We start from the raw sequence: 26,190 nt of genomic DNA, 5'->3' as shown, positions 1-26,190 counted from the left end.
CAGTTTGCATGGCGAAAGAATGCCAGGTATCAAAAGAATTACAGTGCAGTCGTCTCGTCTGGCGTCCGATTTCTAATCTCTTGTTTTATATTTCCTGCTGTGTTGCCTGCCTGTAACGAGTCATTGACATGTTTTATATTTCCTGTTACAATATCTGGAACCCGATCGAACCAACTTAATTCGTATATATATTTCCTACTGTACGTACCGTTACAGTTTTCGACAAAGGCAATAAATTCCTTACCGTACGTTTTGTTTGAATGTTTACTTCCAATTAATTACTAATCGATTTTGACTTAATTAGTTGGGGGCTTGGGGCTGGAGCCAGGCTCTAGAAATGAAATGACCAAACGGACTGCTCTAGAACCTATTTCTAATTTAAAAGGCCACTGCATACTGCATAGGTTAGTCTAAGCGGGCTATTATTGGGCCTTCATGCTTCATTGCTTTATCATGTTGGCATCTGGCCCATGGTAAAATTAATGGACTCTCAATTTCATTGGAACTTGTGGCAATTGCGCAGTCTCTTCTTGCTTCTCAGTTCTCTCTATCCACAGAAACGGAAACGAGGTCGCTCTCTATTTCTTCCTTCGCTCATAGTCATAGCTGAACCACTCTCAGTATCAGATAAGATTGAAATTTAAAGAAGATCAGAGAAAAAAAAATGAATTTATCAATGTGTTTGAGTAGGTTATCCCTTTCTCTCCCACCTCCCCATCTCTGCTCCAATGGCGGTCGTATTTTCCGCCGTCCTTTTCCTGCTCCAATGGCTCTCCATTTGGAGAAGATCGGCAGCCACTCCAATTTCTTCGCTGGTTCTTCTCTTTCGCTGGGAAAGAATCTTTCTCTGTTCTCTATGACTATGCCTATGCCTATGCCTATGCCTATGCCCACGCAAAAGCACTCAAAGCTCACAGTTTTCGCCGCTAAGACAAAGAAATACAAAATGAAGACTCACAAGGTACCTTATCTACATTACTAATTTTATTTATTCATTGCTAATCTAAGTGCAAGCTCACTTTAAGAAGAATCCCTCTTACTGATTGGGGGAAATCGTTGCCTACAAAATTGGTAATGTATACTCAACTGCTAGAGCATACAAGTGTTCTTATAATTGAAGCGAAATGCCAATTTTGTTAAAACATTGACCGAATTGATAAGTGTATCACAGCTATCAGAAAGACTATTAATGAATATATGGAGCTCTTTTATCAAAGTATCATCTGTAGGATAACAAAACTAAATTAAGTTCCTTGTTATTTTACTGTTTACTATTTTTATCTCCTTATCTATACTTAAAAGCCAAACTTACTTTTTATTGCTTCTTATTTTTTTGTTGAAAACTAGTAAATCCAAGGTAGGTTACCTGCTTTCATTACTTTGGAAAGCCTTGGATTCTGATGCTACTGTTAGCAAAAAAAAAGACTTCTGTTTACTGTTATCTGCCAACCTCTGATTATATTGTGGTACCTCCTTATATTTATGCACGCATATAAATATATAATGTTGGTTTCTTTATCATTTTCATGGTTGGTAATGGATATGATATTTTACGGAATGTAAGGAGCACTCCCATTTTATTGCTTTAGATGGTCAACCAAACTTTTGCCAGCTAAATACTAGATAGCACCAGTGTTTACAGTAATGTTTTGGATACATTTTATTTACTGTAATTTTTTATAATTTCAGTCCTCAGCAAAAAGGTTTCGGGTGACTGGTACAGGAAAAATAGTGAGACGACGTGCTGGTAAACAACACTTGTTGGCAAAAAAGAATACCAAAAGGAAGAATCGCCTCTCCAAAATGGTACATATTTTATTTCTTCACTTTTTGGGTGCTTATTCAATTCTTTCTTAATCAGCATTTTCTAAAATCATAAGCTGGCTTATATGTAATGGTTTTTAGCCATGTGATTAATTCCGTCATAAAATGTGGCTTTTTTATGCTTATCAAAGTATAACTGTATAACTAATGAGTACCAAGCTGTATTTGTATGGTATTAGATTAGGTTGATACCGATCCTCTTAAGCTAAGCTTGCTTTCTCTGTCCGAATTTAGTTCTGAGTTTTCTTTAGCCTCAATTAGACTGATTAAAAGAAGACTTGAATTTTGAACTATATTAATTTATTAGTATGTATGTACTTTATCGAGTTGTGAAAGTATTAGAAATTTAAGTATAGTAAATCCCTAAATAATAAAAGTTAATAATTCTTCTGAGCATATCTTTTGTTCTTTCTTAATAGGTACAAGTGCACAAAAGTGACTACGACAATATAACAGGTGCACTGCCGTACCTCAAGGTCAACCGAAAGGCAAAATGACATTTCTGCTCTTGACTTTTCTCTCTTTGTTTTTTGGCACACATTAGCCATGCAAAGTCTCTCTTGTACTTAATTTCCCTTAGCAACGTTTTTCAGTATACTCTGCTCGATCAATATCTTTTCAATTTTTCTTTGTCTAATGGTTTTTATTACATATAAAAGTATTCTCATGTTGGTATAAAATGCCTATCAATTGTCTCTAACAATGCTGTAATCACTATTGATTCATATAAGATGTTAAAATTAGACCAGGAACTAAGGGTACTTAAAAATTCCTAGTTGATACCGACCTGGCTGTAAATTCGGTTTGTCGATCCATTGGTACGTTGTACCAGTAGATCATCCATTAGTATATTGGCTGAAGTGAATGACGTTTTCAATTATTTATTTTGATTGAATTCATTATTTATTTGTTTTACCTGGTTCCATTGGCAAGTCCATTGCTTTTAGCCTTTTACAGCTCTATGCTGTAAATGAGAACTAGTAAAATATTATCTTATGAAAATACGTACACTGGAAAAAGCACACAATCATTAAAGAATGATATATTACTTCAGTTTTCATTTGCTTGATCCCAAAAGAATGAAGTGAAAACTTTTTCTCGCTATTTGTTGAATATCTATCTCTCTGCGGAGTGATTACAATAGTTACAATTGGTTTCTACTTTCTACTTTCTACATTGCCTTGCCTGTTCTGTTCTGTTCTGTTCTTTAGCCATATTTGGGCTTGCAGAATTGAGAGACCCATCCACTTCTTAGAATTACAAAACAGCCCAATTTAATCTTGCGGTCTAATCGGTCTAATAAAATTATTCTGTTCTTTCACAATAATTAACTGCACAATTTAAGATGGTTTACATTCACACAGAATTAAGCTAAGATAAATATTTTCTTTGGTATAATTATAGCAGGCATCTTTTACTTATTTTTTTATATAAAATATGCGGTCACATTTTGATATTATTTTTGACAAAAAAATTAATATTTTTGTAAAATTGCATTCTACATTGTAGGAGAAATCCATTGTTTTATGTTGTGGATAAATTGGTCTTTTTTATAATGGCAGACTACAAATAATCAAATGGTTCCAATAAAACACATATGTTAGATTGTTAATTACAAAGCATGTAAATCTTACATGTTATAAAAAAATTTCCAAGTATAGGCATCACTCACGAAGTATATGGATTTCAACGGTTTGAATTTGTAGTTCGAAATCAATTCGATAATCTTTAGAAGGTGTGCTCACCAATCCTTCTTGGTAAACACATCACACCCTGCTGACTGCTGAGTTTGTTTGTTCAATTCTCTTGTCTCTGAGCTTCGTCAGGTCTAGAACCTGACACTTTAGCAACTAGCTAGGCCGTGCAATAGATTCTGGAAAAGATTGTTGTCTCAGCAGAACCTGGTACTACCAGTGCAGACAGACGAACATTCTCCGACAAGGCCAAGCTGGTTCACATACTAATAAATGAAGCGGCGATAGACGTGAACAATTGGGGGCCATTTATACGAACTAATAGATAGGATTAGACAAGGAATGAGATAGATGTATCGGGTTGTGGCCTTGTAAATACTATGTAGAACCCGATCAAGAGTACATAGTGTATAGACTATACAATCAAACTAGGATTGTAAAACTTTTTTAATTATCAATCAAATCGTTGGAGCAATTGTTTCCAACCTTCAAAAATAAAATAAAATGGGAAACCAACCGTTGAACGGCCATCACATTCAGCTTAAAATGATCAGAAGATCAGACGACGGTTGATTCAAACAACACAGCATTGGATCATGCTTGGTAAGTTGGTATATAAAATCATAGCGTCACCTAGAACTCAACCAAGATTCCAAAGATCACTCATCTCCTTAATTTCTATTCCTCTCAATTTATCTTTCCACAATAAGAAAATGTCGGACAACACGACCGACAAGAAGATCACGCTCAAGAGCAATGATGGAATGGAGTTCGATGTGTCTGAAACAGTGGCGAAGCAATCTACAACGATCTGCAGCTTTATAGAAGCCCACCCCATCATGGACCCCATAAACCCCAAAAACGACCCCATCCCCATACCCAATGTCAATGCACAGATCATTAAAATGGTGATCAACTATTGCGAGAAGTGTGTTGAGGCAGCAGATGAGGCGGAGACTGAGACTGAGACTGAGACTACCATGCAAGGTAGCAGCACCACGCAGGTAGCAGCAGATGAGGCTTCCTCAAGGATTTCTGACAAGGAGCTGAGGATCTGGGACGAGTTATTTGGAGGTGTCGATATGAAGACACTCCTCAGCCTTATCAATGCAGCTAACTATCTCAACATCCAGGGCCTGCTGAACGTTACATGCAAAAAGGTGGCCGGCAAGATGGAGGGGATGAGGGTGGAGGAGATCCGTCAGGCCTTCAACATCACAAACGACTACACAGCCGAGGAGGAAGAGGAGATTCGACACAAACACCATTGGGCTTTTCAGTGATGAAAATTATTAACTCTCCTGCTTTGATTTGGTTCATCAAGATTGTGTCTTTTAGCTGCTAACAACTTGTTTTCTGCTTCGATTTTTAAGTCTGTTTCAAAATTGTCTTTTAGTTGATATCATATATTGCTAGTGTGATTATGCTCTTTTAGTTGATGTCATAAGTTCAAGGTGTCTTTGACAAGGAATTTTGTATTGAGATTTAGAGGTTTTTTTTTTTTTTTTTCTTGGATTCAACATTGAGTTGTAATAAGTTCTGTGAAAAAAAGAAGGAAATGTTCTTACAATTAGAAGTTTCAAACTTCATTTCTTAAGTTAAATATATAAATTAGAAAATGTCGCACCTAATTTGGGTCCAAAATCCTAGAGCTCACATGTTAACTTACAAACTTTCTTCCTGTCTTTACCAATCTCAACCTAATTAAAGAAATATTTAAATTAAGGTTTGATGTTTTTTTAATTTCGAAATTATAAAAGTCACATTTTCATACATATTCGATGTAAAATTAATAATTTCGACCACTATATAATATATGACAAAAATTGAAAATTGAAAATTTCGAGCCCTCTCATGATAGTAGGAGTCAATATGTGAAGCCAATTTAAAAAAAGGACGAATTTGACAGTATCTGACTTTTCATGTCAGGTTTGGCTAATTGTGAAGGTTTTATTAACCCAAATTCAACTTTCAATTGACATATCATTGCCTGTATCGTACCTGTGTACTGTTTCCTCTCGAGGAACTCTGAAAATATAAATATGTACCAGTATTACCAAATATAGTGAACAAGCATCATAAAAGAGATCCTGCAATACATGTTGTCAGATTTTAAACTTTCTCACATAATATTGTTTATTTGTATATATTGTACATTTAACTTCTTTTATGCACAATAAGCAAAATTTAAAATGAAAGAAATATGAGCATTTGCTGGTGTACAAGTACAATTGCTCAAATGTGAGCAGCTGCTGGTTTCCCTGATGGTTCAACAAATGCAACGGTTACCAGTACGAATTATGCAAAGCTTCCATGTATAAAGGGCATTTTGGTCTTTTGTAACAAGTATATTATTACTCAGCACTGTAACCAGTCATTGAATCGCATCTGACTTAGATTTATAGTTAGAATTCAGTGTGCTTTGGTCCTCTAAAATTGTTACAGTAATGTGCACAAAATATGAATTAACTCCTTTCATTTTCTTTTTCTGAAACAAATTGTAACTTTGAGCATGTAATGCATGAGTATATACTCTAGAAAGATCTCTTATGATAGCATGTAACATGAAACACCAACTGCATGGAGGCAAGCATATACTTTGGAAATGTAAAGCAGTGCAAAATTACGCAAGCATGCAGAGCATCAAACACAAAAATATGACAATGTTTCAAAAAGCATTACATCAACTGTAAACAAGTCTTTATATAAATATGATAAAAGTATCGGGGTTTCATTCACAAAATATATATTCCTGATTACAAAAACTATCACCAATTATCACAAAATATATCTTTCCCAGTATCCAGATAAATGATGGATGCCTATATAGCACCAAACAAAAGTGGTTGTAGGTTGAAATACCTTAATTGAGTGACATCATTTCTATAAGGCTCTTACACTTGCTAGCAGGAGATCCAAGAATAACATCTACCATATCAGGATTCTTGCCTAAAAAGATATATGCCTTCATTATCTCTAGGCCACCAAAACCTAGGTCGACCAACATATTCCAAATTTCACTCTTTGGTGTTGGAAGCTTTGGCTGAGATTTGACAAGCTCCATAGTTGATATCAAGATATAGCATTAGCAACAGCCAGAAATGATTCTTTCAAAATCACAATGTCATCATCTTTCGAGTCCTTTGTCTTAGCTTTTTTGTTACAAGTACCTGCCAATTTGTTCATTTAAGGATAAAGTTTCCTATTAATGTAATGTGCTGGAAGCCTTATCTAATTAGACATAGATTTCATCAACAAGCCCATCCAAACCCAGCTTAAACCAAAATATAGTATTTATTTAGGAGTGAGGCTATGGTACTATGCATAGAGCACATTGGTCCGTACTACGGATCAATCTTTTTGTTTTCAAATTCTAGCAGTCCATCCGAACCGTTCAACATGGTCTCCGGATGAATATGTACTTGCAAACTAAATTTTAATTTTTTTAGAATTTTTTTAGATGGATAGAAAATCACTGTTTTTTTATGGTCCAGAATTTGCACATCAAGTGATTTTCTACCCATCTAAAAAAATAGTACAAAAATTCTAAAAAATGTAAAATTTAGTTTACAAGTGCATGTTCATATGGAGACTATGTTGAACGGTTCGAATCGATAGTTAGGACTTTCAAACTGAAAAATTTGAGTCCATAGCGCGGGCCAATATGCGCTACGCATAGTACCATAGCTTCACTTTTTATTTATTGTTGATGATACTGTGCCAGTTCATAACTCAAATGAATAGTAACCCGTGACTGAAATCAGATAAAGAAATAGTACACTTTTGATTTATCTGTCTGAGTTTTCTTTCTCTTTCCCTAATTTCAGCAAGTGTTTCGGCCTCTTCTCCACCAAAGTTGGATGGATACTTCCTTTTCCCATTGCAAAGCTGCATATAATAAAAAAAATTCAGTTACAGTATCGTCATTAGTACCAGTACACATTACACGGAAAAAAAGAAAATTACAAAGAGATTGTTTCTTTGCTCATTCATCTACTGGTATATATATGATGCTCACAGTCTCAGACATAGTTTCAAATAATAAAGCTGTGGTTGGAAGATGTAAATAACTACAAAGATCATAATCCTCTTTACTAATTGAATTAAAAAAACCAATAGTTTCATAAGAAAAGAGATCATACATATATGAATTGATTGCCATATAAAGTAGGTCCAGTCAAATCTTTTCCAGTTTTTTTACATGAAAGAAAAAGCGCTTTCTTTTACAAAAAAATAAAAAAAGCATCAAGTTCTTTTGTTTTTCCTGTGTTGAAAGTGCCTTGTGATTAAACAAAATGCAAATTTCCTTGGCACAGTTCCATGCGGCGATTGCATTTGTGATATAACCCTTACTGGATTATTGAGAACAACATAAAGAAGAATGCAGCGGTGAACTAAATAAAAATAGCGCAGTATAAACTTACGTTGAAGACCAGCAAAAAAGAGACAACACCGCGGAGAAAGAAACACGGCCTGACAACTTAAGCCCTTTGGTTCTGGAATCTGGAGGGAAAATGAAATAAGACAACTAAAAGAGGCGGGAAAAGGGTAGTTCTTCTTCTTCTTTTTTGGATCGAGTTTCGTGCAAAATGTTGATTATAGACAAGAAGTCGGTTTGATGGAAGGAAGCCATATTCAGAATCAGAAGCAGACTTAATAATAGTTTTATTATGTTTAATATCTGTTTGCGGAGTGATTACAATGCTTACTGTTACAATTGATTTGTATAAAAAAAAAGGGTCTTAACGGTCAATTAAATGTCCGTTTAATCATTAACGGCAGCCAAATCGTTACGAATACACTAATTGGAGGTCTGTTAATAGATTTTTCCAATTAATTGGCCGATTATTCTCGTTTAATCGTCCGTTTATTCATGTTTATTCCTGTTTATTTTCATTTATTCAAGTAAATATTTATTTTCACATTGTTTTATAAATCTTGGTTTTATTTGTGTTTTGTGCTTTGATATACATTCAATATTTTTTATATATATTTTTTCTTCTTACTTTAAAATTGATTAATTTTTCTATTATTTATATAGTATATATTTGTCTTACTTATTGATATAATTTTTTCAATTAGTACAACATGTTTGTTTATATATGAAATTTAGTTGTTATCATAAACTAAATTTAATAATTTTATATTGAGATGTTTGATTTCTTTTAAATAATATGTTATTAGTATTTGAAAAAAACTTAATTTTCGGAATTATTATTGTATTAGATAAATATGTTACTTACACGTGCAAAGTTCGTATGTGTTGTTAAGAAGAAATAAGCGTTGTGTCATGCTATAATAATAGAACTAAGTTAAATTAAATTTATTTGACAAGTTTGATGAGTTAAATAAATCATTTTTAATAAATTAAAAATATATATACATAATTTTAATGAAAACGATTAATCAGTCACATAATTTTGATTAATCAGAAGCATACCAAATAATCACTTGGCGGTATCTTGTCCGTCCGACGAACACATACCGTTATTTACAACATTGGTATGTACATCGGCTCGCATGTCCTTTAGCCATATTTGGGCTTGCAGATTTTTAGCCCGTAATGAGAGACCCATCCACTTTGCAAAGCAGCCCAAGTAAAACTAGTAATCTATTGGTTTTAATACAATCATTCTAGTAGAACTAGATTGTTTTCAAGTTCATTAATTTTTTTTTATGAATTTAATTTTAAAATCTATCATATTAATTTTAAGTGAAGAATTTGAACTGTTGAAATCCGTTTAACTTACGAGTGATGCGTCTACGTATAAAAAATTAAATACTTTAAATTAATTTAGTATAGAGTTGAGTGGTAAAAAAAAACGTTCAAAAATGAATGTATTGAAATTGATTTATAAACTTTCTAATTTTGACCGCTTGACTTTATACAAAATTAATTCTAAAGTTTAAAATTTTTGCATGTAAACGCATTATTCAATGATTTGAATTCGTCATTTGAAATCAATTTAATAGATTTTAGAGTTGAGTTCACAAAAAAGACTTGGTGAGAAATTTATTTTTCTTAAAGAGGCTGCGAAGTCGCAATGTATGAGAAATTTATTGTTTTATGTTTTGTACAAATTGGTCCTTTTTTTTATAATGGCGGACTACAAATAATGAAATGTTTCCAAAAAAGGTTAACATTATTCTTTCTAGCATTATAAAACACATATGTTAGATTATTAACTGTGAAGCATGTTGTCCGAAAGTAAATTAAAATATATAGTTTCTAACTAAAACGTATTTGATATTTTACATAATAGTTTATAGGTGACCTTTGCTTTGATTGAAGGACTATATATAAAATGGGGAAAAAAAACACTTGGCTTATTTATATTGTTTGAAGTTAAAAAATGGACGTGAGGTGTAAAAGGGTATAAAAGCTAGGAAAGAAAACAACATCCAAAACTTTGTGAAACCAATATATATAAATAAATCCATAATTAATTAAAGTCATATCATCATACGTGGGGACAATACATATATTATACATAGAAGAAACCAAATTAAGGGACAATTAAGCATGGAACGGATTATTTTATTTTAAGGAGATGAGTAATTCAGGGACTGATTCTGAGTTCTGACCTTATCAAAGAATTAAATATCATTTTCTGTGCACACATGAAACACATTAGCCTTTGCAAATATAGTGGGGCTAGTGTCGTCATATTGGCGTCATTTTTATTTTATTTTAATTAGGATATAAATTATGATAGGAATAAATTCGAATACAAATAAGAATTGAATATTAGATATTAATTTAATATACAGCTAATATAATAGATTTATACGTTAAAAAATTACATATTAACTAACAAAAATTAATCACTGTTTTTATTATATGGGTCTTTGAAACGAACATCCATATTTGAAAAAAATAGATCCAGATAATTAATCCGGATTTTAATCCATGTCCACTTACGAATTGAAAACCATAATTGTATCTATATTAGGGGTGTAAACGGATCGGATATTATCTGATTTCGTCTGGATCTGAATTCAAAAATTTATTTAAATTATCCGATCCGTCAAAAAATTGTTTAAATTATCTGATCCGTATCTGTATTCGTATCCGAGATTATATGTATCTGTATTTGAGAAATTATAACTAATAAGGATATGGTTTGATCTCTAACTATCTGTATCCGACTGTTTACACCACAACAAAGATATTCTTTGTTCTTAAAATAATTAATTAAACTGCATATACATACCAATGATTTATTACTTGTATTTTTTTTGTTATACCAGTGATTTATGACTTATATTTTTAGTCACATAGTATTGACATATGATCTTAGTAACAACAGATACAGCTCATTCAAGGCTCTTTTAAATTTTTTTTTCCTATATGCTTACAAAAAATATTATCAAGCTTGGGTTGATATATTCCGATGAACAATATAATACTATGACATGATTAGTGATTATCAATTTGGTAAATAATATATATTTTGTAACCAACCAACTTATTATGAAAAATATTAGTTCGAATTTATGAATAAAAAAATTATATTTGTTACATTTCCGAAATTTTAAAACTTTATTAAATTACTAAATTGATCATTTGGCTTAAATAAAAAGTTGAATTAATTTAACGATCTGTCAGAAATTTCTGACCGACTAAAACGAAACTAAAATTTCGTAATGTAAATCATATATATAAAATTATAAAATTATGTATAATAAAATTTAGAGATTTAGAAATAAAATAAAATATAGCACTAGGAATAAAATTATAATTCTACGAAAATATTCGTACAAATAAAATATAGAATTTATAAAGCTTGTTCATTTAGAATTTTTAGATAATTAATTGAATATACATAATTATATAAAAAGGAAATCAAATTATTCGAATCTTAAATTAAGAAATAAATATACGAATTTTATGTACAAATATAGTTACAAAAATTTTATGAACTTTCGATTCGAATTAGAGTCGAAACAGATTTCTTAAACCAATTAAATGACCTTATTGAAATTCTGGATTTGTTTGGACCTTTGGATTTAATTTCAACACGGATCTAAATGTTGTAAATTAAATGTTGGAATGTTATTAACCACCCATCCCACCCAGCACGAATCTTAAAGCAACCCATTTAATCCCACCCCTCTCCCTTCTCTCTTTCTCTCCTCTCCTTCCCAAACCGTGACACCCCCACAGCCCGCCCCCCCCCCCTTTCTCTCTACGCCAAAGCCAGGAGAGCCCCTCCTCCCCTCTCCTGTCGCCGGCAAACCCCACCGGAACCGCCACCCTGCTCTCCTCTCTTCCTCTCTGGCCGTGAGAGCCCCAGCTCCGGCCCCCGCTCCCTCTCCTCTCTTCTACACCGAAAATAGGGGGTCCCCGCCCCCTCCCCTTCCGCCGCTGCCACGGCCACCCCCGGCCGCCACCACATGCTCTTCTCTCTCTCTCTCCTTCTCGGTTCGAAAAACCCCCGCCCCTCCTCCTCTTTTCCCGCCTCCCCTCCTCTCCCGTGAAACCCTAGAAACTAGGGTTTAGGCGGGGTGCTGCCCCGGTGTTGGCTTGGTGCCGTGATGGTGATGGCTTGGTGCTGCCTTGGTGCCCGCTTGTGCTCAAGTGAGGTGGCCGCAAGGCGAGACGAAACCCTCGGGCCCGATCAATTTCTTCCGACATTTTTCTCCTTCGGTTAATTTCTAAAATTCGTGAATTATGTATTGATGAATTGATTAATGTCGTAGGATGTGAATTGACTAATTATCGAAGTACGGGTTGTTGATTTTCCCGACTCGATCGATTTGTTCGAATAAATTAAGTATAAGGGGTTATATTGTAAAATCTGAAATTTATTTGGTTTTAATTGATTTATGGTTTGTGTAATTGGGGAAAATTATTGGGTGCCTCTTAAATCTTTTATACGTACAACCACCAAATTAGTATGAGAATAAATTGATTAGATGTGTATATTTGATAACTCTTGTTCATCTCTTTTATATTTTCGGCCTTGGGTTGAACAAGGACTAAATTGGTAAATTTTGCAAATTGTGTCTATATACGGAAAGGTGTATGGTTTATATGACTAAGGTGCAAGTGTGTGAATTTTTGTGGAGGTTAAGTGATAAAAAAAAAGGAATACGGCATAAATGAAATGAAATTGTGTAATTTAAGACCAAATTGGTATATGTGATAAATTAGGCCGTGACCGTTACTGTTGGCTTGTGGATGAATTGATTAAATGAATTGGGGGCCTTTGTTTATGTATGCATTGGACTAAATTAAATAAGTAAGCCATTGTATTAAAATGTATGACATGCATAAGAATTTTATACATGGGCCTTGAAAGTGAAAATAGTTATAATGAATCTGAAATGAATTGTAAATTTTAAATAGGAGGCTTAAACCTTTACTAAATTATGGGTCTTTAATTAAATTGAATTGGAATAAAATAATTGATACGTCCAATGGACCAAAGTGTAATAAGGTGAAAGTTTATATAAGGGCCTTATTAAATTGGACTTGAATTAAAATAATTATAAATGAGCCGAAAGGTATAAAAGAATTGACGAATTGAAAGACGGCTTTTGGAATTTAAGTTTTGAGAATGTAACCGAACTAAACCAAGTAATCGTATAATATAGGTGTAGGCTCAGTCGAGCCAGATTTCGCGAGGCAATTCGAGACGCCTGATCTTTAAATTAAGCGGTACGCTCGTCATAATAAGGTGCGGGATTCTTGGACTTGTTTGATACTTTATTTTCAGGAATTAAACTGTGTTTTCGTTTGTCATGTTGAATATCATTGATTGCATCACTGAATTGCGTAGAGCATTTGCATAGCCCAATCAAATTAAACTCGAATTGATCTGAATTGAATGATTTGCATACTGGTATGGTTATAGGTTATGTCGATCTATTGTGATCTGATTTTGATTTAAAGTCACCACGAGTGGAATTGATATGTGTGTGAATGGATTTACGAAGTTAAGCACTTGGATCCAATTAATTTGCCAAGTCGGGCTGTATGCTGACTTGGATTCCCAGGATCCTAAATGGCCTTAGGTGAACGGCCCTCGATATTCCCAGTACCGGTTGGGACGAGGGAGGGTGATTATGTTATGAGATGTGATTGGAAATCGTGGTTGACTTGTGTAACGTCTATGGCTCGGTAGCATTTTCCTACGTGTTAATGCATTTGAACGGTCGATTGAATATGACGAATATTGGAAACGATTCTAAAGTGGATTTTCTTTACATGATTTGAACCAGACCTTAATAAACTGTTAAGCCAAGCGGTTGCAGATGAGTGTCAGATAAAGGGTCCAGCGGTTGGCCATCTGTAGGTGTCAGTAACCCTACAGATGTGGGTTTGATAAAGGTTCAGCTCGAAAGAACATCTGTAATTGCTACAAGCCCTAATGAACTGAGTTATGAATCGAGTTAAGCCAAAATATATGTTGTGTTTGAAATTCATCTTGGAAATTCCGTAAACTGTGTTGCAGGTTGATTTAACTGTTGTCGTGCATTGGCATTCTGTTATTTATGTTTATGATTATATGTATCTGTTTGCATTGTTTATTGTTTGGGTTTCATTTTTGAATATAGAGTTTGATTGCAAGTCCAATAGTCTAAACTGTGGCAAAATTCGCACTGAGAATTTATTCTCACCCCCACCCTCCCGATTATTTTCAGGTTTGTTACTCGGACGCAGCGAGTGAGGGTATTGGCAATGCATATAAAAGATCCACTGCCTTGCGTGTATATGTGACGCTTGATTTATACACGCGGCAGGCTGTCAGACCCGGTGGATTTGGGGTGTGACAATATTAGATGTTATTTTTTATTAGAATGTACATTAGTAATTTATTTTTAATTATCCGAATTATATTCATATTTATATCCGTATTCGTATCCGTCCGATATCCGATCAGTATTCGTATATAGTGGCTATCAGGTGTTTAAATTACAATAGCTTAAACTATTCCTTATTTGGTTAGAATTGGTGGAGGACTAAAGTTTTGAGAGCCTAAATTGGTTAATTATTTATAATAAGATAATAATTATATAATATTAATATATTAATTAAAACTGTAATATATTATATATTATTATAAATTTTATTTAATATATTAATAATATAAAATATTAATTATTTACTATTAATAATAAAATACTAATTATATAATTATAAATTAATAATAATTATTTATAAAAAGATACTAATTATATAATCTTATTAAAATAATTACTTAATATATTAACAATATAAAATATTAATTATATAATTATATATTAATAATACTTATTAATAGTAAGATACTAATTATATAATATTAACATATCAATAACAACTATAATATATTATAATATTATTATAATAATGATTTACTATGTTAACAATATTAATTATTAATTATATAATTATAAATTAATAATAATTCTTAATAATAATAAGATACTAATTATATAATATTAATATATTAATAGCAACTATAATATATTGTAATATTATTATAATAATTATTTAATATATTAACAATATAACATATTAATTATATAATTACATATTAATAATAATTATGAATAAGAAAATATTAATTATATAATTATATATTAATAATAAGATACTAATTATATAATATTAATATATTAATAATAACTATAAAATATTATAATATTATTATAATAATTATTTAATAAATTAACAATATAACATATTAATTATATAGTTATATATCGTTAATAAGATACTAATTACACAATATTAATATATTAATAATAACTATCATATATTACAATATTATATAATAATTATTTAATATATTAACAATATAACATAATAATTATATAATTATTTATTAATAATAATTATTAATAAAAGGATATTAATTATAATAATTATTTACTATATTAACAATATAAGATATTAATTATATAATTATATACTAATAATAATTATTAATAATAATATACTAATTATATAAAAATAAAATATTATTATAATCATTCAAGTTAGGTCACGAGGTGGAATAAAAATTAAACCACCATGTGAGGTGGTTTAATTTAGGCCGGCCTAAAGATCGGCTTATACCATCTTAGTCCAGCTCAATTAAGGCACGTTTGATGGAATAACGATGTCTAAACTCCTAATTCCACCCTGTAGGTCACAACCAAACATGATGCAAAGGAGTTGTCCATTTACGTATGGAACAAATGTCCGGAGGCAAATTTATTTATGAATGGATAATGTCTCATCTGTCTACACCCCCTAATTATAGATGAAACTCGACATATTTTTCTTAAAAAAAAAAAATAGCTTGAGTTAAAATTTAAAAGTTATTAAAGATATATTATTTAAAAAATTAGAATAATTATTGAGATTTTACGGAAGTCAATATCGAAAAATGTAAAATGAATTGGATCAATATATCTTGACTTTTCCTAAGTCTTAACCCGCAACATGATTTATAACCGTTCAAATTAAGATTAATTAATAATGTTGAAAAATGTGATGATCGAGTTAGTAGGGTTGTTTTGTTTTCCATATATATATATATGATTCTCACAATAGGATAGGATAGGATAGGATATATAGGACTTAGGAGTTTATCTGACGGAACACTGTATATATTTTTGGTGTTAATATAATATCTTTGACTAAAAATGAACATAAATTAATTGTAAATCAAACGACAGAAATAATTGCAAAGAAACAGTGTTAAAACTTTTGATAATTCCGTACAATCGAAGCAGGATTGGGAAAAAATAATTACGATATTAACCCAACCCAACCTAGCTTAAAAGTTAAAACGGGGCATTTAGGTAGACTTTGACTATTGAGTATTGACCTTAAAAAAACAAAAATGCATCCGAATTTACAATATATCTCCAGATGATATAGCAACTGTTAAACCAAAGCACCCAAACAAATGATGTTAATTATCTTTTCATCAATTCTTGCAAACTAAAAAATATTCTTTACAAAATTAACAAGGAATTGGTTGATAGTTCATTACTATTTTTCTTTAGATCAATTATGTTACAGTTACCAAAAAATGATTAATTATTCTTCGGATCAACTGGCATTATTAGATTCCATTTTTTTTATTTTTTATTCTTGACTAACTGCCTAAATAACCATTTGTAATTAATGCCTCTCGGTTCGACAAAGTTTTTGAAAAGTAAATTCATCCTGTGCAATTTTCTTTTAAGTTTGCTTATCATAAGGGCCTGAAATTTACAATGCAAATGGGGAATTTAAATTCAAGTCATCTCAACCACAAAATAGAACTTTAATTATTAGAATGTAAATAAACATTTGATGTATATATTATGAAAAAGTCTAGACTATATAAAAATTCTAAAATAAATAAATTTCAATGTACGTAATTCAAATTTTAAAATTATAGAGGTGGCTTAGCCACTCTAACAATCACCTTAGATCGGTCCCTACTATGAATATTATAATTACCAAAAAAATTATTTTTATCATTGTGTAGAATTTCGCGAATTTTATTTGTTCAATCTCATCCACATTTCTCACGATCTACAAGGAATTTCGCGAATCTAAAATCACGAACGTCTTCTACACAATTTTATCTTTCAAATGAGATCCATGATGACATACTTTCGAGTTCGTTGTCACACAAGTATTTATACCTCGTCATCTAAATTTATACCTAGTATTTTCCACATATGACACTGCTGACATTTAAAAGTATTAATATCAAGTATTACAAGTATTTATACATATGTACTGAAGTATTGATACCTATGTGGTCAACTATTTTTGTTAGAGAAATGTTGATGCAGGGACGATTGGGGAAGGTTGATGCGGAGATGCGGGATCCGCGATTAGGGATAAATACTTACAAGTATATGTATAAATACTTGTACGATGAGGTATAAATACTTGTGTGACGATGAGCCCAAAAGTATGTCATCATGGATCTCATTTGAAAGATAAAATTGTGTAGAATACGTTCGTGGTTTTAGATTCGCAAAATTTCTCATAGATCATGAGAAATGTGGATGATATTAAAAAAAAAAAAAAACTCACATCTAAAATCTGTTTAAGAGATGGAGGATGATGGAGAGAGTGAGAGTGAGAGGATTCATATAATTATTCTTTAGTTTTTATATGTATGATACTGTTTAGAAAATAACATTTGTACAAGCTATAGCTATTAAATAAAATAATGACTTTTATAGAAATATCACTCCTTGCGTAAAATATATTACATAACCAATTATAATTATAATTAATGCTGATATATTTGAGAAAACTTTCTAATTTGAAAGATTTAAAAATTATGCTCTATTATTTCCTTATTGAAAATGGACAATTTGATGAAAAAAAAAATATATATATCTTCTCTCACTTCACTTCAGATATGTGAAAACTAATTAAAAAGCTAGCTGGTAAAATGGGTAGCCGAAGGCTTGCATTTGGAGCTTTCCCCTCCAGTCTTCGAAACATACGGCTCCTCCGACTCATGCCACGTGGAACTTCAGCACAGATCTCCGTCATGTCATGTCCTCATTTCGCTGGTACACATATTTTTCTTGTCCCCTGTTTAGTCGTTTACTCGTTTACATACAATTTTGAGTCGCTACACGATACATAACACATTTTGAGGGAAGAGTTGAATGCATATCAACCGCCCAATGTATATCCTGCACGAATCATGACGCGACCGATATATTAAATTTCCAAGGCACGCACCCACCAGTAACGTAATATCCCACAATTTAAAGGACCATAACAAATACTTTAGTTAATTAATTTGCTGTTCTTCCATATTATTTCAGATTTTAAAATTCCAAATTCAAATAAAAAGTAAATGACCAGATACAGTCTAAATCACTTATCATAGTCTCACTCCAAAGTGTTGCGTCATTGGTGTACACAACTATATGAAAACTAAATGAAAGAATAAAAAGTAGAAAAAGAAAAATCCTGAAAAAAAAATATATATACATGTAGCAAGAACAAACGACATGATGCACAGCTAGCACAGGGTGACAGGGTTGCAACAAAGTACTCCAAAGAGCAAAAGAGAAAACTAGTTTGTAAAACAAAATAAAAAGAATTAGGACTAAGTTGTAATGTAATGTAATGTAATGTAATGATAATTTTTACGTCAACTTTGCACTTTGGTAGGGACGAGTGTGTTATACAAAAACAATTTTGTCTCTTTCCAGGAAGTGAGAACACATTTATTTATTTAAAAACCCGTACAGCGAACACAACACATACATAATCAATTATGAATGTCACCACTCACCAACGTCACTTTGGGGTTTAGAGTATTAAAAGCGGGCACTTTATGTAATAGGACCCCTGGCCCCTGGGCAGTGGGCACTCGTATCTTTCACGTGCCAGACACCTGGGCACTCGTTAGGCCTTGGACACCTGGGCACTCGTTAGGCCTTGGACACGTTGGCCGCGGGCCGCCTCATTTCTTCTCACGGGAGACCGCCAAATACACAAATTGCTTCTGCTTTCTTTCAACCTTTCAAAACGTCCAATCCGTAGAAAATATCCACGGGACCACGGCTCCGTTTTTTTTTTTAACTGTGAATTTTTTTCACGGTCCCATTAAAAAATTGAAACCGTGAAAAAAAAATTTACGGCCCGACCTTTTTTTTTTTTTATAAACTCATTTTTTTTATAATATATGTATATATAATATACAAAAACGGCGCAATAGCAGTGCAATAGCGACACAAATTATATATTTTTTGGAATTTTTTACTATTTATTAAGCTAATTTGAAAACCGCTGTTTTCAGTAAATTTCTGCAGCATTGAAATCAGCGATTTTCAAACCAGCTTAATAAATAGTAAAAAAATTCCAAAAAATATAAAATTTGGTCTCCAAATAGATTATAATATAGATTAAAGATCTAACGATTTGGATTTGTTGTTTGGACATCACAAAATAAATAAAAACCCGGCAGCACCTCTGGCTAAAATGCTACCGGCAGCAAATTAGCCGGACCCTATATATATAGAGGAGGGTTCAAATGCACCCTATCATTTTTCTCCGTTTTCAAAGTCCGAATAGTCAATCCGAACCGTTAGATGCGATCTATATATTAAGATGTGCTTGGAGACCAAATTTTACATTTTTTTGGAATTTTTTTATTATTTATTAAGCCACTTTGAAAAATCGCTGATCCAATGGTCCAGAAAATATAAAATCAGCGATTTTCAAAGTGGCTTAATAAATAGTAAAAAAATTCCAAAAAATGTAAAATTTAGTCTCCAAGCACATGTAAAATTTGCGTCTTATAATTTTTTTTTAAACTCCCAAAAATAATGCAATTAATTTTTGTACCATGCAAATTGAATAAAATTATATTTATTCTTGACTAGAATAACTTACATACAAAAAAAAATTAATCGTCAAAGCTTTATATAATGACGCAATATATAGTACACTATTGATTACAAAATTAAAATCTTGTAATTGTTTATAAAATTTGAAATCAAATATAACAATAAGCTTTTAGTGAATTACCAAAATAACTAAATACACTTTTTATTAATATTTTAAAAATGAATATTATAGTTTCTTAATTAAAAATATATTCTTTCATTAAAAATAGGTTGTCTAGAGACGTAACATGTCCGTATTTTAAAAAAATTATCATGTCATGTGACTCATGTGGTCTCAAATTATACCGTGTCAGGCATTTGTATCTGTACTGTATATCTGCGCTACATAGCTGCGCCACAAAAAAGAGCCACATAAAGAGCCACACCAGAGATGCTACACGAAATTGGTTTCATGATGAAAGGAGTCAAAGATACGCTCTTAATTATTGTCGTACATATCTTGATAAATTATTTACTAATTAATTTATAATGTTAGCAGTGGTGCAATTGATTCATAGGAAAGTTGCTTATAATAAGGTGCCAAAAATAATTCCCACTAGCATCAACCATCAACAGAGGCAGAGGGAGAGAGCAAGCGGATAAGGATCTCCCATGTCATACCAAAATTAGGCCTAAGACAATCAATGATTGCTTCATGTGTCAAGCTTTAGATGAAAATACAAATTGTAATCTTGAGTTTTAACAAAAGAAAAAAAAATTGTATTTTAACTTAATATTTGAAAATTGTAGTGTTTTATCTCTATAACATATTATTGATTTTTTAAATTGTAACTTGTCTTAAATTTATTATCACTTCTTAAAAAATAAAAATAAAAACACCTCGAAGATATCATAAGAAGAACCAGCTGTTAGAGTATGAAATGTAAAATTATATTATGTGAGTACATTAAACCTAGTTTAATATTTTGTTGTCTTAAACATTATGAGAATATTTATTAAAGCATAAAATCATGGTGACGTCAACATTTATTCTTCACGTGATTTATATCGTACGTAGCAGTTATGCTGATAAAAGTTATAACGACCAATTTAAGATGATGAACTCATTATCTTCTTGTCGTTATGTTGTCGGGCGCTAAAATCATATATCCCTTTTAATTAATTGCACGTGTATATATATCTTACGTTTCATTTGTAATATTCACATGAGATATATAACTAACGGCTATAATTTTGGTACTTTTTTTTACTAAATACATACAATAATTTTTATTTAGTTTTTTTTTTAAATTAACCACTTACATTTAAATAATTAGAAGTTTGTTAGATTATATAATGCAATTAAATCGTAATTAATGTGATAATATATGATCTAATAATTCTTTGACAATAAAAATCAGGCATCATTTGTATAATTGTATGCAATGCTCCTCTTGCTGATAAAAAATTGGAGCTACTAAACATTACAGTTTAAATTGAACATGTGGAAGCAAATGCCTGACATGAAGCCCCGTGGCCTCAATTTGCATGTACAAACATGGACGTATAACATATTAATTTTTTTTTTTTTTTAATTGGATCCCTATCACATTGTTTATGCATCTCCTCTCCTGGCTAATTGTCATTTACACTGCGACCCATAAAACCGCATATTTTGCTTTGTACAAACAAAAACATATATGTTTTAGTCCTCATAACCCTCTGATATAATAAAATATTGTATTTTGTTTTTCTGTCTTAATTCATAGCCATGATGAGAAAATTTTGATTATTTATAAATTTGTTTCTCAGGATATTACTAAATTTATGGGTGTGATGGCATATATTGAGGATAGAAATATGTTTGTATAACAAAAGAAGCAATATATGTTTGAAAAGAACCAAAAGCAGCGAGAAAAGTTTTCCTTATATGTGCGTGCATGAACCAGAGCGCTCTCTCTCTCTTTCTCTCTCCCCGTTGCCATTTCCCCAATCTCTCTCTCTCTCTCTTGAAAATAAATACCTTTAAAAACAACACCTATCAATTTCAGTGTAAAGGTTTTGAAAAGATAGGATTGCACTGTTTCCTTCCCTTTGCTTTCCGAAACAAGCAATCGGTTTGTACGAATGGCGATAGGAGAAAGTAGCATGGCGATAGGTGAGAGCAGTATGGCCGCAAAGAAAAAAGAAATTGCGGCGGCGTCAGCGTCAGACAGGAATAATTTTCCAGTGGGGATGAGAATTGTGGCAGTAGATGATTGTAAGATCAGTCTCAGATTGCTCTCCAAATTACTCACTAAATGTCAATACCAAGGTTTCACCCTCTTTTCTCTTTTCTCTTTTCCTTTTCCTTTTCCTCTTCCTTTTCAATTTTCAACTACAAGTTTCTCATTCAAATTGGAAGATCGCTTTGATCTGTTCTGCGTACGTACTTTTCTCAGACTAAAATTGTATCTCTCACTTATTTCAACTCTAAATCTGTCTTTTGTTTATTTTAAACAAAATTATCTGATCGCACATAATTTCAATTTCCAATCTGTTGTGAATTTGTGGTCCTTTTTAGGTATTTTATTTCTCGTGCGTGTTTTCAAGCTCCGATCCCTTCTTTATGGGGTTTAAGCTTTTGTGACTTTCTTTTTCGTCGTAAAGATAATTTTATTATATTTATGGGCATATCTGGTATTTTTTAATATGAAAATTAAGATTCAAATCTGGAACTATAAGATTATAAACTTTCAAATCATAATTCTGTTTTTGGCTCAAAGAATCAGTAACTCTGTTGTTTTTTTTTTCCTTTTTGTATCTTATACAATGCCTAGATTACTACCCCATTATGGATAAATTGTTATCTTATAAAATCCTTATAAACTTTCATTTTTGTTTTTCCAGTTACATGCTTTACTAATGCAGTGGAGGCTCTAAACACAATAAGGGAAAAGAAGGATGAGATTGACCTTGTCATAACTGATGTGCACATGCCTGAGATCGATGGATTCCAACTTCTTGAAATCGCTGGTCTCGAACTGGACCTTCCTGTTATCAGTGAGATACCCACCTCCTTCTCTCGACACACACACACACGGAAAATAAAATATCAACGTTTCCATATTATTTGTAATTTCTCCTCTATTCAAACAGCATTTGATAAACCAAAACGAAACAAGTCCGGTTTGTTCTGGCTGACATGAGAAATGTGAGCTTTGCCTTGGCTTTAACAGGTGCAAGTTGTTTGATATTTATAACCTGACCCATTAACATGATGGTTAATGGGTCCACTTCTTTTCCTCCATTTCCATTTTTTATTTTGAGTCTTAAACATTACAAAAAAAAGGCAATTTCCTTTTATAATTTGCACGAATCATACTTTCTCTTTTGAACTTTGAGCGATAAAAAGATAAACTAATTAAATCTCTTTCAATGATTTGAACTTAAAGAAACAGATAAATCTATTTACTGCCCAAACCTTTTGATGAGCGAAAACATGTATCACATTCACACCGCTAAAGGAAAGAAAAGGGAATTAAATTGCTTTATGTATAATGAATTTGCCAGTGCATCACGAGCATTTCGAGAACGCATTATAAGGGAATTAAGTTGTATGGATGTGGGTTTTAGAATTATTTCCCTAGAGCAAACTTATAGTAAAAAATGATAAATAAATAATGATTTACTATATATTAGTGTTATAATAGGTATGATGATTTTTTATTAGTATTAATTTCATATTAGAAAAATTAAATGACTGAGCTTTCCTATCTGCAACAACTTCTCCTTTTCTTAACAATAGATATCAATAAACGGGAATGGGTTATTTTTCGAACTTTAGAAAAGTCTCATAAATATTAGTTTACTACTCTGTAACAGTGCTATCAGCCAACGACACAAAAGAGTCTGTAATGAAAGGCGTTATGCATGGTGCATGTGACTACCTCATTAAGCCGGTACGTATTGAAGAGCTGAGAGTGATTTGGAAGCATGTGGCTAGGCGCCGAAGGCCACTTGAAGAATTTAATATGGATTCCATTAATAACAACCATGAAACAATTGGAGATCAAAATGCTGAGGCAGCGCGAAGCGGCACTCGTGCCAAAATTGCTACTGGGAAGAGGAGGAAGGAGGATGATTCTGATGAGGATGATTCTGACGAGATGGAGTCTAATGAGAGAACTACTAAGAAGAAAGCAAGGGTAGTTTGGACACCAGACTTGCACCGCAAGTTTGTTAATGCCGTCTCTGAAATAGGCGTGGACAGTAAGTTTCTTATGTTTACTTATTATTTCTTCAAGTTTGTGAGAGTCATTATTCCTTATCTAGTTTATATATTTTTTTTAATGATGCATAAAATTTTAGCCAGTTTATGGTTTTGTTGCTGCTTTGGTGATTTTTTCTGTTCATTACTGCTGCCAATAACATTTTTCTTTTTGGAATCAAGTGCAATAGTTCAAACTGAATAACGGTTTTTTTTTTTTTCTATGTTATGATAAATTGCAGAGGCGGTGCCAAAGAGCATTCTGGAAAAGATGAAGGTAGAGAAATTAACCAGAGAAAATGTTGCTAGTCATCTCCAAGTATGCATCTCTTCTCTATAGAAATATCCCTTCTTTTATAGGTTTATGAATTATTAGGCTTTCATATGCTGTTATATATTTTACTACATGCTAACACTTAGTATTATGTTTTTCTATTGTAAACAAACATATTAGAATCCTAGATTAATATCTTCATTAGAAAAGTATACAGACCATACATATGGATGTGTAACCAGACTGTAAAAATTGAATAATAAATAAACAAAAGGATTTTCATGGCCAATTATAAAAAGGACACAAGAAAATGGACAAGTAATACAAAACTAAATTAATGGATATATTGAACAATACTGCAATTTCATGTTATGTAAACAAAAGTAAAATATATTAGAAAGATAAGGTTGTGCTAATTACCTTGCTGATTAGTATATTTCAAAAATAACCTTTCTTCTTCATCTATTAATTTTCAGAAATACCGGTTGTACCTAAAAAGGCTCAACTCAAACCCACATGCTTTGGAAGCTGCTTTTGATTCAAGAAACCCCTTCAGCCTTGATTTACACTCCTTTGAGCGTTTTAGGAATTTTCATGCCCATGGCCGGTACCGACAAGCTGCCAATAATTCTTCCCCATTCCACTCTACCAGGTTCAATAATTTCTCGGTGAACTCCCCTAGCCCATCAATCATGCCCAATCTGGCACCTTCTTCTCCATTGACCCAAATTGGTGGTTTTAATCATGCTGGTACTAATAACTTCACTTTGACAAATAATACTATGAATAATAATAACCAAATGAATTTGTTGAGGGGGGTCAATGGCATGAACTCCTTTCCCTGTACTTCCAACAGCAATTACTTTACTCATGCTAATAACAATCCCAACTACCTATCCATGACCTTCCCACCCCCTGCTTCGGGCCCTCTAGCTGCTCCTCTCGGATATCCAATCACTAATCTGCCCCCGATTAGTGGCCCAATTTCTCTGTTGGGCCCACAATTTGGTGCCCGTCCCAACCTAATTGGAAACGAGCTGCAACAGGCGGTTCCCTCATTCAACACTTTTGGGAGCGTGCCCAACCCAAGCATTACTGGAAACCCGAATAATATTAATTTTGGTCCTTTTATTAACAATCCGGCTACTCCTCGTGCTGTCATGAGTGCTGGTATGGGGATGGGCCCCATGAGGCAGGGGAGTGGTGGGTTTGGTGGAACGACCTTTGGTGCAGCTAACAATGTTGCTGATCACATGAGTTCAAGCTCTATGCACAGTGGTGATGATGTGTCAATCAGTGGCCTTGATGAGCTCCTAGCTTCCATGCAGCCGGTACAATTCTATATACTGTTTTATTTTTTTATCAGTTCTTTGTATACCGAATACGGGCTCAATGTTGTATGAAGTACATATGAAAATGCATGTTAGCGGAAAGAGGCCAACATTAAATTAACAACAGGAGATATCTAGAATAGGAAGTTCTTTACTTATGGTGAGTTTATGTTATTATTTAGGGGGAAGGAGTCGATTCGCTCCCATTCATGGATGATGACTTCTTCAACTGAGATTCCTGCTCTTATATTTTGGCCATAATATCTCATTTCAAAATATGCATTTCATGGCCGAACTCTTGTAAATTGTCAGTCGCTATGTAGCAACAGGTATAGAAAGATAGACAGATCAGTTGACATTGTTATAGTTGTGTTGGTAAGTAGTCGTGGTCGTTGTTTTTTTCTTTAAGTCTGAGACTAATAATTGTGGTTTTATGTTTGAGAATTTGTTGCAGTGTGTAATAGCATAAATAGTGAATGCTAATCTAAAAGGTTTTAGGTTAAGCTCTGTGCCTTTTCTAATTTATTTGTTTCATCT

General features: G+C 32.4%; 2 protein-coding genes, 2 long non-coding RNA genes and 1 pseudogene across 5 annotated transcripts; 4 read left to right on the top strand and 1 right to left on the bottom strand.

Annotated features, from left to right (window-relative positions):
• Positions 1-664: 664 nt before the first annotated feature.
• PRPL35 (Ribosomal protein L35) lies at positions 665-2,447 on the top strand. The gene is made up of 3 exons (XM_078307545.1): positions 665-961; positions 1,690-1,806; positions 2,244-2,447. The coding sequence occupies exons 1-3, from the start codon at positions 665-667 to the stop codon at positions 2,319-2,321; spliced, it is 492 nt and encodes a 163-aa protein (XP_078163671.1). The 3' UTR covers positions 2,322-2,447.
• LOC144558701 (uncharacterized) lies at positions 749-1,025 on the bottom strand. Its single transcript, XR_013512970.1, has 2 exons — positions 885-1,025; positions 749-854 (listed from the first exon to the last, which is right to left on the bottom strand). It is a non-coding gene; the product is annotated as an uncharacterized LOC144558701 (long non-coding RNA).
• Positions 2,448-4,231: 1,784 nt separating the features above from the next.
• LOC144558562 (SKP1-like protein 1B pseudogene) lies at positions 4,232-4,801 on the top strand (annotated as a pseudogene).
• Positions 4,802-11,706: 6,905 nt separating this feature from the next.
• Positions 11,707-14,295, top strand: LOC144558702 (uncharacterized). The gene is made up of 3 exons (XR_013512971.1): positions 11,707-12,168; positions 13,119-13,201; positions 14,169-14,295. It is a non-coding gene; the product is annotated as an uncharacterized LOC144558702 (long non-coding RNA).
• Positions 14,296-21,736: 7,441 nt separating this feature from the next.
• LOC144558696 (two-component response regulator ORR24-like) lies at positions 21,737-26,156 on the top strand. Of its 2 annotated transcripts, none has more exons than XM_078307541.1 (6): positions 21,737-22,113; positions 22,689-22,841; positions 23,664-24,050; positions 24,291-24,367; positions 24,799-25,653; positions 25,836-26,156. In XM_078307541.1, the coding sequence occupies exons 1-6, from the start codon at positions 21,927-21,929 to the stop codon at positions 25,884-25,886; spliced, it is 1,710 nt and encodes a 569-aa protein (XP_078163667.1). In that variant the 5' UTR covers positions 21,737-21,926; the 3' UTR covers positions 25,887-26,156. The 2 variants fall into 2 exon arrangements, with proteins under 2 accessions (XP_078163667.1, XP_078163668.1); XM_078307542.1 differs by lacking the exon at positions 21,737-22,113 and adding an exon at positions 22,126-22,223.
• Positions 26,157-26,190: the final 34 nt, after the last annotated feature.

Source organism: Carex rostrata, chromosome 8 (assembly GCF_964058835.1).
Source record: "Carex rostrata chromosome 8, lpCarRost1.2, whole genome shotgun sequence".
NCBI classification, from domain to species: domain Eukaryota; kingdom Viridiplantae; phylum Streptophyta; class Magnoliopsida; order Poales; family Cyperaceae; genus Carex; species Carex rostrata.
This window is presented reverse-complemented; position numbering and strand designations above follow the sequence as displayed.

Excerpts from the sequence above, each read along its gene's own strand:
- PRPL35 (XM_078307545.1), top strand. The coding sequence starts at position 665 with ATGAATTTATCAATGTGTTTGAGTAGGTTATCCCTTTCTCTCCCACCT. Across the intron at positions 962-1,689 it reads ACAAAATGAAGACTCACAAG|TCCTCAGCAAAAAGGTTTCG; the intron begins GTACCTTATCTA and ends TTATAATTTCAG. Across the intron at positions 1,807-2,243 it reads AGAATCGCCTCTCCAAAATG|GTACAAGTGCACAAAAGTGA; the intron begins GTACATATTTTA and ends CTTTCTTAATAG.
- LOC144558696 (XM_078307541.1), top strand. The coding sequence starts at position 21,927 with ATGGCGATAGGAGAAAGTAGCATGGCGATAGGTGAGAGCAGTATGGCC. Across the intron at positions 22,114-22,688 it reads CACTAAATGTCAATACCAAG|TTACATGCTTTACTAATGCA; the intron begins GTTTCACCCTCT and ends TTGTTTTTCCAG. Across the intron at positions 24,368-24,798 it reads ATGTTGCTAGTCATCTCCAA|AAATACCGGTTGTACCTAAA; the intron begins GTATGCATCTCT and ends ATTAATTTTCAG.